The sequence below is a fragment of the Mchenga conophoros genome, linkage group LG3 (assembly GCF_057382185.1).
Source record: "Mchenga conophoros isolate Kocher_MC1m ecotype Shallow Benthic linkage group LG3, M_conophoros_male_GT1.1, whole genome shotgun sequence".
Taxonomy (NCBI): Eukaryota; Metazoa; Chordata; class Actinopteri; order Cichliformes; family Cichlidae; genus Mchenga; species Mchenga conophoros.
In genome coordinates, this window is record NC_140528.1 from 31,906,736 (window position 1) to 31,921,522 (window position 14,787).

At 42.9% G+C, this 14,787-nt stretch overlaps 1 protein-coding gene across 5 annotated transcripts; it reads left to right on the plus strand.

Annotated features, from left to right (window-relative positions):
• The first annotated feature begins 4,092 nt into the window (after positions 1–4,092).
• Positions 4,093–5,850, plus strand: LOC146578161 (E3 ubiquitin-protein ligase TRIM21-like). 5 transcript variants are annotated; one of them, XM_085268547.1, is made up of 3 exons: positions 4,093–4,409; positions 4,581–4,590; positions 4,768–5,850. In XM_085268547.1, the coding sequence occupies exons 1-3, from the start codon at positions 4,132–4,134 to the stop codon at positions 5,812–5,814; spliced, it is 1,335 nt and encodes a 444-aa protein (XP_085124673.1). In that variant the 5' UTR covers positions 4,093–4,131; the 3' UTR covers positions 5,815–5,850. The 5 variants fall into 5 exon arrangements, with proteins under 5 accessions (XP_085124673.1, XP_085124670.1, XP_085124671.1 ...); XM_085268544.1 differs by having other exon boundaries at positions 4,093–4,836; positions 4,909–5,850; XM_085268545.1 differs by having other exon boundaries at positions 4,093–4,836; positions 4,930–5,850.
• Positions 5,851–14,787: the final 8,937 nt, after the last annotated feature.

Consider the following 14,787-nt stretch of genomic DNA (forward strand, 5'->3'; position numbering starts at 1 on the left):
GTCTAGCTCAAAACTAATGCTGTCCATCCCACGGACTAACCTCAAATCCCGTGGTGATAGATCCTTCTCTGTGGCAGGTCCCAGACTTTGGAATAGTCTCCCCTTAAATATTGGATCTGCACAAACACTTGAGCAATTTAAATCTTTACTAAAGACACATTTCTATGCCCTGGCTTTTAACACACTATGACCCAAGCATTTTGGTCTTATTTGAATTAGTTTAGTTATTGTTTTAATTCTTTTACTGTCCTATTATTGTTTTTTATTGTTATTATTGTATTACATTGTTGCTTTTTAATACCATTTCTATATTGTTAAGCACTTTGTGCAGCATCAGCTGTTTGAAATGTGCTATATAAATAAATTTGACCTTGACCTTGACCTTAAGTTAGGAGCCAAAAAGGGTGTAGTTTGTGTGTGTGAGCACCGGTGTGTACACCTGTGAGCATGGACGCGCTTGTTTTTAAAAGGTTCCTTCATGTAATGATCTGCTAGAGGGTGTGGGGGGGCCACAGCCCCGTCCTCCAGGGCATGAAGCAGGTATGGAGGAGATCAAAACTCCAGACATCCAGTGGCCCCCAGAACACAAGAGACCAAGGAAGACCAACAGAGGGGCAGCCGCGCCACTGTCCCAGAAAGAGCTGAGGAGAGTCCCAGATGAGGGCTCACTCAGCAGCCGCGGAGCAGAAGCCAGGGGGGGTTGCAGTGACGTGCCCGTGAGCTCCGCCGGCAGCCAGCTGTGCCAGAGTGACCGAGGCACCCCACCCACAAAGTGGCCCGAGCGAGCCCCAGGCTCCAGGCCCCGATAAGCACCCACCAAGGAGTGAGCCGGTGTGTACCTGGACGCCCATCCCCGGACACAAAGAACCACCAACGCACCGACGTCTGAGGGAGTCCGCCACCGGATATGAACTTTTTTCAAGACAGTGAATCTTGAAACCAGAGAAAAAATAGAGAGTTTTAACTTGTTCCATTGGCAGATTTTTTTCACTTATTTCAAGCTAAAATATTTATTAGAATTCAAATTTAGACAGAAACAAAGTGAATAATATTATTTTATTATCACGTTGATGCAGCACATGGTTCAGTTAGCTTTGTATAAACATGTGTTAGAAATGTTCTTCAATCAGCTCTTTTTACTCTCATTTCACAGCCAGTACTTTTTACTTTTACTTGAGTAAAGAAGTTGAATTAGTACTTGGAGTATTTTTAACAGTAGTACTTCTACTTCAGTACACACTGTGTGTACTTTTACCACCTGTGTCTGAGACCTCCTTCAGGGTCCACCTGAAGCTCTCAGTCTGCTGTGGAAAAAGGAAATCCAGGTGAGTTTCTCCTGATCACCTGAGGCCGTCATTACTGTTTGAACTTTACCCACACACCACTCCTCACTCCTCCCACCCGCTGCACACAGTCACTGAGTACAGACCGGCTGATTCCTGTAAAGGGAGAGGCAGGAAGAGGCGGAGCAACACCTGAAAAACAAGAAGCTCAACGTCATTTTGCAGAAGTGAAAGTGTGAGAGAGCAGCAGCAGAGCTGCAGTCGAGTCCTGTTTGTCTCTAAAAGAAGATTCACTGGAGTCCATCAGGTTCCTCTCAGCAACAGTGGTGAGTGCAGCTGACCACACTTCCTGCTTCTACACAAATCTTCACTCTGTTCACTTCATCAGGCTCTAGAGCGCCACCTCATTTCTCCATGGTGCCACTTAGGCTACGTCCACACTCGCCCGGATAGATTTGAAAACAGCGCTCCGCGTCCACACTAGTGTTTTCAGTCGTTTTCACAGAGTTGTGCGTCCACATTAAGACGGCTGAAAACGCTTACGTTCCAGTCCTGCGCATGCGTGAAACGCAAGACGATTCGACCGGTCTCATTTCTGTCTGCCGCTTATTCACTTTCCGGCTGTTTGAATCGTTGCAGCAGAGGTGGAGGAAAAGCACCGAGTTTTAAAATGGACTAACAATGAGGTGGAGTTGTTGCTGCGAGTAACACAAAAGTACAAAGTTGCAAAAGCGAGAGAGAAATAAAGAATTTGAAGAAAAGCTCTGTGGAGCATGTGCAGACTGATATTCATCTTTAATAGGACTGTCAAAACTGCTGCTGTATGATGCTCTCCACTATCTTTGTTTAATTGGTCACATGCCTGCATCACATGACTAACATGCATCATCGTTTTAGAAAGTCTCTGTTTTCACTGTTCACTGTGACACAAACGCACCGTCTCCAAATTATTTACTTTCCGGCTGTTTGAAACGTCGCAGCAGAGGTGAGCAGCGTGATAGGAGTGGATGTAGCTGTGGGTAATGAGAAAAGATGAAAAGAACGATTGATAACTTTTTCGTTAAGGCCGGTGCTCTGACACGGAGCCATCAACCTCTCAGTGTCTAACACTGGTCTGCAGACGGCATCAGATAATGAGACACATTAGATGGACTCCGAGCCCACTGACAGTAAAAGGGTGAAGTGTAGACATTTGGAAGAGAGCGGCCTGACCAGTTTCTCTGACTATGATACTGTAAAGCTGACAACATGATGCATTTACTGTGGTGAGTGTGCAAAGACCATGGCAGGTGTTGTGCCAAGGTAGGGATCCCCAACAGGATCTGTTTCCCTGCGTCAGGAACATCGGCTGGGCAGGGAAAGCGGACCCAACGCACTCCGCCTCCATCACGACCAACTAGACGTGGAAGGAGTGATGTTTTAGTGACAACATGAAAGATGAGTGTGACCGTTCAGTTTGTGGGTTACAACAGAAAATGATACATTTATTGTTCTCGTGTGTTATCGGACGGGATCATTTTAACAAACCGAGGACATTTTCCTGATAATTATCTGTATCCTCCTGTAACTTTACTGTTTAAAGAGCTAAAACCTCCAACATTTCAGGATCAATAAGTCCTTATAAGACGTGTTTGTGAGCTAAAAATCAAGAATGTGGGATACTGTTTGTCTGTGTCAGCCAAACAACTTCACATCTTTGTAACGACTGTTAAAAAGATGTTCATCCTGTTGATCCTGTTCATCTGGACGCTGCACTGTACAGCAGACACGACGTTGTTCAGTTTGTGTTTCAGATGAACCAGTTTGTGTCTGAGTGTGTTGCTGGGTCTCCACCAGTTACTCTGACAACTGAAGGTTCAAGATTTTTATTTTGACATTTGCACACAGGACCAACAGTCCATGCACAGTGGAATACTTGTGCAGAGCTTTCCAAGTCAAACCACACTTTAACAATATAAAGACAGAAAAAGCAGGAGGATAGAAATGAAGTCCGGAGTAGGGTAGTCGTACTATTTTCTATATACAAAGAAAAAGAAGAAAATGTACAGAGTGTGTAGTTCTCTACCTCTTATCGCACTCACAGTGTTGCACATTTGTTCCACAGATCTGTTTCACAAGTCTGTTGTGAGTGTATTGCCCGATGGTCAGTGAACCGATGATACATTCAAAGTGAGGTTAAGTAGTGCTGTGTTATTTTAAGTGTTCAGTGTGTTTTTGTTTGCCGTCAGTCTGACAGTTGTGGGGAAGAAGCTGTTGAAGAATCGTGTTCTGTGTGTGATGCTGCTGTCCGCTCTGTTGTGTCTGAGATTGTATGTGCAGCTTTGTATGTGCAGGTCCATGGATGCAAGTGTTGTTCCCATAATCCTCTCTGCAGACTTTCTGACTCTGCAGAGCCTTCCTCTCTGTCTGTGTAGTGTTTCCATACCAGACAGTGATGCCTGCGGTGAGGATGCTGTCTATCAGTCCTCTGCAGGCCTGGGTGAGAGGGTGGTGGTTCATGCCAGCTTTCCTGAGCAGCCGAATGAAATAAAGCCTTTGCTGGGCTTTTTTCACAGTTGCTGTAGTGTTGAGAGTCCAGCTCAGGTCTGATGTAACCTGCAGTCCCAGGAATCTGTGGCTGTTTGTCCTCTCCACCTCCGTCCCTTTGACGATAAGAGGCTGCAGGGGAGGGAGTTCTTCCAAAAGTGCAGTATTCATTCCTTGGTCCGTGTTGAGGATGAGGTGAAGAAGCTTCTGTGATGAGTAGAAACTTAAAGAAGTCCAGACGCTTTTCTCTCCAAGCTCCTCAGACTACTGACGCTTGTTTCTCTCTTTGTAAAAATGAAATTTAAAGTGAATTTTGAATCAAATGTTTCTCTTCTTTCTCCCTCAGAGTGCAGACATGTCTGCTGCCAGCAATCTGCGATCTGAAGATCAGTTTCTGTGCTCCATCTGTCTGGATGTGTTCACTGATCCAGTCTCTACACCATGTGGACACAACTTCTGCAAAACCTGCATCAGTCAGCACTGGGACATGAATCAGAGCTGTCAGTGTCCCATGTGTAAAGAGACTTTCTACACTCGACCTCAGCTGAGGGTCAACACCTTCATCTCTGAGATGGTTGCTCAGTTCAGACGTGAAGCTCAGCAGAAAGCCAGCAGCAGCAGCTCAGAGCAACAAGCTGCCAAACCAGGAGAAGTTCCCTGTGACGTCTGCACTGGAACCAGACTGAAGGCCCTGAAGTCCTGCCTGGTGTGTCAGACCTCCTACTGTCAGACTCACCTGGAGCCTCATCTGACACTGAAACGTCTGAAAAGACATCAGCTGGTTGATGCTGTGGAGAACCTGGAAGGCAGGATGTGCACAAAGCACGATAAACTCCTGGAGCTGTTCTGTAAGACCGACCAGACATGTGTCTGCATGCTCTGCTCTGTTTTAGACCACAAGAACCACGAGTTTGTTCCTCTGAGAGAAGAATATGAAGGAAAGAAGGCAGAGCTGGAGAAGACAGAGGCTGAGATTCAGCAGATGATCCAGAAGAGACGACTGAAGATTCAGGAGATCACAGAGTCGGTGAAGATGAGTAAAGATGCTGCAGACAGACAGAAAGCAGAAGGTGTTCAGGTCCTCACGGCTCTGATGGAGTCTGTTGAGAGACGCCTGAAGGAGCTCATGAAGGAGATCGAAGACAAACAGGAAGCTACAGAGAAACAGGCTGAAGGTCTCATCAAAGATCTGGAACAGGAAATCTCTGAGCTGATGGAGAGAAGCTCTGAGGTGGAGCAGCTCTCACGCTCTGAAGACCACCTCCACCTCCTCCAAAGCTTCTCCTCCCTGAAAGCTGCTCCACCCAGCAAGGACTGGACAGAGGTCAGAGTTCATCCACCATCATATGAGGGGACTGTGGGGAGAGCTGTGGCTCAGCTGGAGGAGACAGTCTGGAAACCCATGAAGAAGAAGCTGTTAGAGGCTGAGCTGCAGAGGGTGCAGCAGCATGAGGTGGATGTGACTCTGGATCCTGATACAGCTCATCCTAATCTCATCCTGTCTGATGATGGAAAACAAGTGTACTGTGGTGATGTGAGGAAGAAACTTCCAGACAACCCAGAGAGATTTTCTTACTGTGCTAATGTTTTAGGAGAGCAGAGTTTCTCTTCAGGCAGATTTTACTTTGAGGTTCAGGTTAAAGGAAAGACTGAGTGGACTTTAGGAGTGGCCACAGAGTCGATCAACAGGAAGGGACAAATCACAGCGAGACCTCAGTATGGTTTCTGGACTGTGAGGCTGAGAAATGGAAATGAGTACAAAGCTAATGCTGGTCCTCCAGTCCCCCTCTGTCTCCATCCTGGTCCTGAGAAGGTGGGGGTGTTTGTGGATTATGAGGAGGGTCTGGTCTCCTTTTATGATGTAGGTGCTGCAGCTCTGATCTACTCCTTTACTGGCTGCTCCTTCACTCACAGACTCCACCCATACTTCTGTCCCTGTCCTAATGATGGAGGTAAAAACTCTGCACCTCTGATCATCTGTCCTGTCAATCAAACTGATCAATGACTGATTTTATTGGATGAATGATTGATTTTTCTTGAAGGGAACAAATGAACATATTGAGTGTAAATCCTCTACAGTCTCCATGTTTCTATAGAATCTGATCATCAGGACTCTGATTCACACTTTGATTCTCATGGAGTTTGATTTGAACAGAAGAAAAGTTGAATCAGGAAATGTTCCCACTGATGGAGACTCGAGCTGAAGAGCAAATATCAGAGAACAAATGTCCAAAAGCTTCATTTCCAATAAAGTTTGTTCAATGCTTTGAGTGAATCCAGACTCGTGTGTGGCTGTTATACGGAGCATCAGAGTCCAGCTGAGTTATGTTGGATACAAACTGCTTATTTTGGCTCTGTGAGGAGTTTTGTTCACTGAAAACTGATGAGACGGATAATATTCAAAGAACTCTGTAGAGATTCATGCATCCATGTTCTCCACCTGCAGGTGTGGAGGAGAAAGGTGGAGCACAGACTGCTGCATCCTTCCAGTCACATCATTTTGATGATTATATTTGCATGTTGTGATGATTTGGGTTAAAGACAAACAGAGTTGAACGGCTGCAGTCACAGCATGAAGACGATGCTGAAGCTGAGCTGTCAGTGAACATGTTTCACTGTGATTTGATTTGAAGAATAGAAAGTGTGTGTGGCTGCTGACAGCTGCAGTCTCTGCTAGTCTGCATAACACACACACAACTTTCCCCCTGAGGCAACGATGCAGCAACAACACAAAGAACAGCTGCAGACACACACACACTGTTAAAGAACACTTTACTGTTTAAGGCAGAATTCCTCAGTAACAATGATTTGAGTCTACTGTGTCTACTGTGGTTTCCAACATACAATCTACTGAAACATGTTTTTCTTTCTGCCGTACAAACTATTTGATCACAACATCTTTGCTTTTTTCCTCCAATCGTTTATTCTGATTATTTTATTTAGTTTAACTAAGAAAAGCTTAAAATTTACCTTAACCTGTGTAGGAATGTTTAGCTTATTTTAGAGTTTAGAAATATGTTATCATAGAATGTAGAATTATTGTAGGGACACTGTTTGTAAAGTAATAAAGGCCTCACTCTCTTGTGAAGTTAGGAGTAGATTTTGGAAGGCTTCTCCCCCACTGAGTGGAAATTCCCCAGAGGATGTCTTAAGGTGGGGGTGTTAACATTTGTAACTGTGGGGGGAGTTTTATGACCCCTAGGGAGTCATCTACACCCACAGTGTTTTAACTGTCACGCACACACATCCACACGCACACTCACTCATGTGCACTCACACATACACACAGGTATGCGCACACACTCACTCACGAGCACTCACATAGACACGTGGGAACGTGCACATGTAGGCATTCACGTGCTCGTGCACATAGACACAGACAGAGTTTGCAGCACACCGTAGGGGGGTTTTATGATGGGGTCACTTCTATAAAGCTGGCTGTAACTAACAAAGGGGTGAAGATTTTTGCAGAGGGACACCGGCCTCATCTTCCCTTCTAGAAGTGCATGCTTAAATGAAGATGAATAAAGATAAATGAAGATGAATAAAGATTTTGTAAAAATGACTACTGAGTCCGGTGCCATCTCTGGATACTCGAGGAATAAAAAGAACGTATCCCAGTGTAAATTCACTCAGTAGAAAAGGCGGCTAGTGACCGCCTCAGTGCGACTAAAGCAAGAGACTTTTTTTTAAGAACTCCAAGTTGATGTTTAGCGCCCCGTAAGGATATCTCGGTGCGTTAAAGCAGGAGACGTTTGTTACGGATTAATAGAATCGGTGTTTCATCCGTCCTAGTCATTAGGAAAAAAAGTGGCGGTGTGTGATCCATCCCCGTGCGTTAAAGCAGGAAACGTGTGTTATTATTAGTTAGAAAGCGGGGCTGAGAGGCCTCGTCGCCAGCTACGGGCTGCGCGTGTCACGGGTTTGGTTACCCCACCTAGTCTCGGACGCGGGGGATCCAGGGTGGTGACCTGGGGATTCGTGGCTCCTTAAATAACTAAGTCGGGGAGAGGTCCCTGTCACAGTCTGAAGTATGCATAAAAGCAGGATTGGTTGCTTTCGCCAGTTAGATTCCGAGCTGAGTTGAACCAGTGCCTGATGCAGAAGGAGGACGGTGTAGTGTGTGTGAAAGCGCCGTTAGAGTCGGCGTCTCGTCTGAAGTACGGGAGTCAATTAAAGTAATAAAAGAATTCGTGTCTAAAAGTGTGTGTTTGTGGTGTGCAGAAATCGCGGCAGGAGGCCGTGTCGCGAATTGTTGCAAGCTGTGAAGTCAATTGGGGGGTTTAATTTGGTTTTATATTTTTTCGGGGAAGAGAAACCGCAGTATCAAGTCCGTGGCGCAAGTTTTGAACAATTCGTGAGGTGCACGAGCGGACGGCACCCGCTCTGTGTGCCGCTTGGGGCGTTGTCCTGAATCAGCAGAAGTGTCTCGCAGAAAGTTTGAATGGGACTGCGAGAAGCATGAAGTGTGTGTGAGCCAGCCTCGAGGGGCGGGTTCACAGGTGGGACGAACAAAGAGTAAAGTGTGCGTGTGTGTGAGTGAGAAAGAAAAGGTGGGGGCAAGTGACCAGCCTGTGAGTGTGTGTGAATTCCTTGATCATAAAGAGGGAGACAAAGTAGATTAGTTGATTTTCTGTGAAATAATAAGAGTTAATAATTAAGAAATTGTAGTGATCAAATATGAGAAAATGAACTAAAGTAAATAAAGCAAATTAAAGAGTGGATCAGTGTTAGACTAATGATAAATAAATTGATAAAATTAATAGTGACATTTAAAGTGATCAAGTACTCAAGGATGAATGGAGAATTTGATTGCTGACTGTATGAGAGCTGTTGGGCTGAAAGGAAATGAGGTTGAAGGAGTGAGTTAACAGGTTAATGTGGGGTGAAAAAAAAAGAGAGAAAAGAAAATGATGAAAACAAAGAAAATAAAGTGTGGAAGTGGGAGTGGGAAATTGTCTCCAACTGGGAAGCAGTGACGCTACAGGTCACCTTCTTCCCCTGCTGGTTTTATGATGGGGTCGCTTCTATAAAGCTGACTGTAACGAACAAAGGAGTGAAGATTTTTGCAGAGGGACACCGGCCTCATCTTCCCTTCTAGAAGTGCATGCTTAAAGATGAATAAAGATGAATAAAGATTTTGTGAAAATGACTACTGAGTCCGGTGCCATCTCTGGATGCTCGAGGAATAAAAAGAACCGGGGTAAAACTGATTTCGCGACACCTGATTTAAACGTTTAATTTCTCATTAACTCAGACTTTTAATTTATTTCCTTGTTTAATGTATTATTTCTTTATCCTTGTTTAAGTTTTGCCGATCCTTTCTGTGTAACCTGTTTAATCTGACCTTTGACCCTTTAATTTTAACTTAACAGTACTCTTGTTTTGACCTTTGACCTCTTTATTCCTTATAACCAAAAAAACCCTTTTATCTGATATTTTCACCTTATTGATTGATTATATATATCTATTATATTTTCTCACCTTACCTTATTTTGACCTTTGACCTATGTCCTTGTTAGCCTTGATCTTCCTTCATCAAACGTGAAATTTCTTTCACCTTTGAACTTAAAGCTTAAATCAAACCTTTGTTAAAAAGCTTCTTACCAACTTGTAATTCCAACTCTCTGCATTAAACACGTATCTTATCATATAAACACTGGATCACTGAGAGAACTTTAGGCAGAACCAAATGAAGCAGCTGACCTCGTCAAACTCACAGCGACAGTAACTGACAGTGAATTATTTTAATCTTCTTCATTGTATTTGTTAGAAACATTTATTTTCCTTTAATTGGACTTTGGTTAAGTTCAATCCGATGTATTAACCGACCTTTGAGGTGAAGTGCAGCTGCGAAGAACGCTACGGCAGGCAATGAGGTGCGTTTAATGTCGCTCTGTTAATTTGAGCGTCCATAAATTGAATGTCTTATTTTTTCTTACTTTATTATTGCTCATTTATTGGAGAATTTGGCCATTTAATTAAGATAGATTTTATGTTGTTGGTGGTAAAGATCTGGATGGATGCTTTATTTTATTCTGTGTTTCTATTTTTCAGTTTTACTTTTCAAGACTTGGTGAATTGCCTTTTTCTACTTTTTGTTTAGTTTTGTTAAAATTAGCAGCAGTGAGAAGTGTTGTTGTCGGTCTTGAATATATTTGATGTAGCCCATACTGTTAAGGTAAGTGTCATGTTTTTAGTTGTTAGTCTGATGAAGAATCTTTTATTTTTCTCCAAAAGTTGATTGTGTTTATCTGGACATAGTGTTGTTCAGGTCCAGCTGAATGCAGGTTTCCCCAGTCTTATACGTGTCAGGAGCATCAGCACAGCTGAAATGCATTTTTTCTAAGCACCGCGTCTCTGTGGCTTTTAAACCCCAAAACACGCTAAAACAAAAATGGGTCCACCCCAAGGATGGGGTCCCCCGGTGTAGTAACCTCGTTTCTTCGAACATCGACGTTCATTCAGGAAACCACAGCTGCTAGTTGCACTCACCACACGTTTTTCTAATCTGCCTATTATGTATCCTTCACTTCCTTTAATAAGAGCAAGTTTTCCACTATAAACACAGAGTCTAACAAAAGACTGGAGACTGTTTTGGTCATTTCCCTCAGAGTTTGTATGTTTTGTTGTTTTTCTGGTGATGAGCTTCAAACAGCAGCAGATTGAGACTCAAATAGAACCTAATAAAATCAGTGAAGCTATTCATTGCTCATGTCATCCATCAGGGAGTTACTTTAATATCATTACATTGTTTGCTTTTAGTAAATGTGGAAATTGAATATGAATTCATTTTATGTTTTTCTTTTCTTTTTTATTTCTTAATACCTAACTGCTGCACCTGTACTGCCCGTATCTCTGCAGATATACTGTATAGCCACTCAAAACTGATGTTCAGATAGAGGGTGGGAGCCGCCTGTTTTCTCTCTCCACTATAATCCCTGACAATTTTATTAGTTTGGGCGACCTTTACATGTAGGTTGTTGGGATCACAGCAGAGTTAGAACAGAGGGGACATTGTGTTTGTTAAATGTCTGAATGGCCCAGGTGGAAGAAGCTGTTAGTGAATCTGGAGATGTGGGACCTGAGGTACCAACATACAACACTGTAAAAAATGACGGATGCCACCAAAGTAAATAGCAACATTTTACTTTGTTGTTTGCATCATTTTTAAAAATGTATAATTTCTATTTGCATTTCAAGTTATGAAAGGTATTGATTAAACATGTTTATGTTTTTTTTTTTTCTTTAACTGTTTTCCACTCGGACTATACAAGAGGTTGAAGATACTATTACATACGGAGAGAACTCCACACCGGGTGTAGGCTTGCATGACTAAGAAACTATTTGAGGAAATTTTGTGGAGTTTGAGGTTGGACTCGGCTGCACATGTGTTGAGGAGCACTTGGTGAGGGCTAGTTCTTTAAGGTTCAGCAGCTAACAAGACGGTGTATCGGTCAGGATACAGGAAGCAGGACAACAGGCTTCCACTTTGCTGGATTGTCACCACCAGCTGTTTTATTGCCACCTAGATGCTCAGTGTTGCCAGCAGTCTGTAGTAACAAACAAGTTGCCATCAGTATATAAATATATACAGCAACAGCTTCACTAAGATAAACATAACGGATTAAATGAAATAAACCAACACATCCATCTGAATATACACATAACAGAACATATATAATTTGAACTATGCCAATCTTTCATCTCTTGCTCCAAACACAGAAAGGACACAATTAAACACAGTGAGAATGTCATACATAGCCGAAACATCCACTCTAACTGTAAACAAAGGACTTTGGCACCAACGTGTGGCCGAATAAAATTACTACATAATGGCGGCGGCCGGCGGCACATGCTTCGAGTCACGAGATGAAAAAAAGCGGTGCTACAATGCGGTAGAATGTAACTAAAGCCGCGGCCAACATCAGAATCGGAAAATAAACATATTTAAGGAAACTTACTTCCAGTCATGAACTTAACACTCGGAGCATCACCGTGAAGGATGGCAACCAGGAACAGCTTACGAGGTAAACAGAACTAACACTGAAAAAATCTCCCCTTCTCGAGTAGCATCGCGATACCCCCAACTTCTGCCTACGTCATTTCCTACGACTCCACCCCACACAATATTGCAGAACATAGACATAAAATCCCAGAGCCTTTCATACAACATGTGTGCTTAAGCCGATCGATGGCTGCAGACTCTGTGGGAACTGAAATCAGCCCGTCATCGATGCAGAAGTGTCTCTCGACAAAGTGTCTTGTGTCTGCTCCAAAGTTCGTCTCGCCTTCCCAGGTGGCTCGTCATAGGTAATAGATGGTTACTACTGGTGACGGGCTATTACCAAAAATATGCACCCAGGCGTGGTCTTCCTGCACTTTGTCACATGAGTAGAAGTAATCAACAACTTTTTATTCATTTTTATTCTTATGAGCACGAGAGAGGGGGGGCAGGTACTAAAGATGAATAGCACAGCAATTAGTTGAATAGACGTTAAAAGAGAAGGTGTTTCAACAGCTGTTGTCTACACCCTTGACACAGGAGAACAGAAGACTTCACCACCAGGACCTCCCCACCAACTGGGTGTCACCAACTTTCTCACAACACCTAACTGTGACCTACACAGATAACCAGTGTGCAGCTTTGAAATATAACATCCAGAGTCTATGTGACAAATGGCTAAACAAGTGCCATCATAGCAGGGAGAAGGGTGAACATGGTAACATAGAAGATGCTCTCCCAGGCCTATTACTGCCTTCTGGTCATAATGTCCACTCTCTTTCAGTGACCTCTCACCTTTAATATCCTATGACCTTCATTGACCTCTGACTTTCAGTGACCTCTGACCTCCTGTTGCAGGTGTGTGTGTGCTGCTGCTGTCTGCACTGACTGTTTGTGCAGGTGAGTAGATGAAGTGCACCATGGTCCAGGGCCCTATTTCAGGAAGCCGGTTTAGTGCAAACTCTGAGTAAGTACACCCTGAGTTAACGAAAACTCCGGGTTTTCGGTTTCACAAAGCGAGTTCAGATTAATTCTGAGTGAGTTACTATGACGACACACTCCGTGAAGCTAACCTGCCCCCTAGCAGGTTTACTTCAACTAACCCTGACGTTCTCCGCCTCTGTGTCGGAAACCTGACTGTAGGAAGTGTCAGACATGGCCTGCCCCGTCCTTGAAGAGCCAGTAGATGTTGAAGCCCAAATTCTCCGCAGAGCTCTCCGCCGGGAGAGAGTGATTAGAGCACGTTTGGACATTTTATCATTTCCTGATGATTTTCTGTGTGAACGTCACCGTTTTTCAGCACAATCTATAATTTATTTGAATAACATCCTCAGGCCTAATATTGCTCATGTGACACATCGCCGACATTCCACAAAATTCCACAAAATTGCAGGTATCAGGATGAACAAAATTTAATTCATGATGTGGTGATACTTGAACTACTACTTAAATTTTACATTTATTTTCAGGGTTCCCAGGCGTGATTGGCTGTATAGATGCACTCACATTCCAATCATTGCTCCTTCAGTAAATGAAGGAGACTATGTGAACAGGAAGTCTTTCCACAGCATTAATGTGCAGGTACATAGTTCCCTGTAGCATTTCAAACTAACAAATTATTTCATTATAGTAATGGATGCTAATTTGTGTTCTCTGCACTGTGAAGATCATATGTGATGCTGCCAACATTATCACAAATGTGGAAGCCAAGTGGCCAGGCTCTGTGAGTGGTGGTGGTGGAGGACCCCCACCTGTTTTTCGGGCCTCCGCTTTTTTTCTGTTGGCTATAACGGGTCACATTTGAGCATACAGAGTAAGCAAATATGTACTTGTAATGTGCTCAGATAATTTCAATAAGTGCTTACAGAAAGAAAATTAATGTAGCCTCTAACTGCAATTGATTTACATCGGACAAACAGATCAAGCACTATGGCTCATAATACAATTACACCTTACCTGTTTGGACTATATTTTTATATTTCATTTTTACTTGCTGCCAGGAACGTTTGGGGCCTGTTGGGTTGCACCTGCGCTCACATCACATCACAAAATAAAATGTATGAAATAAAAAATAAAATAAAATATAATAAAATAACGTGTTAAATGGGTGGAAATCCCTCGATCAATGTTTAAATTAACACTCACGCATTGACTCTGTCGGCTTTGTTTTGCCATGCATGCTCCCTTTCTTTTATTCAGGAATTAGAAAAAAACATCAAATCACTAGAAGAAGCCTACGCGTCCCACCAAGATCAGGAAACATTGAACAAAATACGCAAAACAAAACTAGAATTAAATGAGATAATTGATAAAAAAACAAAATTATTAGTACAAAGACTACGCCTACAAAATTATGAACATGGTAATAAATCCGGTCAATTTCTAGCAAACCAGCTAAAAATAAATAAAGAAAAAACAACTATATGTGCTGTTCAAGATTCATCTGGGAACACATTATATGAACCGATACAAATAAACAACATTTTCAGGGATTTCTATAAAACGTTGTATTCACCACAAATAAACCCATCTAAAAAAGAAATTGATCAGTTTTTGGACAACATAACTCTTCCAAAATTATTGGACACTCAAGCAATGGCACTGGATTCACCACTGACACCAGGTGAACTCCAGGAAGCCCTGATAAGTATGCACAATAATAAGGCTCCAGGTCCAGATGGCTTTCCTGCAGAATTCTACAAAGAATTCTGGTCGATTCTAGCACCAGTTTTCTACAGAACGTTGTTGGAAATTAAAGAAAAGGGCAGACTTCCATCAAATATGAATTCTGCAAACATTAATCTCCTGCTAAAACCAGGCAAAGACCCTGTATATCCCTCAAGCTATCGTCCAATATCCCTTATAAATGTAGACCTTAAAATAACCTGCAAAGCTCTCTCAAAGAGACTGGAGAAAATAACCCCCCTCTTAATTCATCCTGACCAAACTGGTTTCATAAAAGGTAGGCACTCA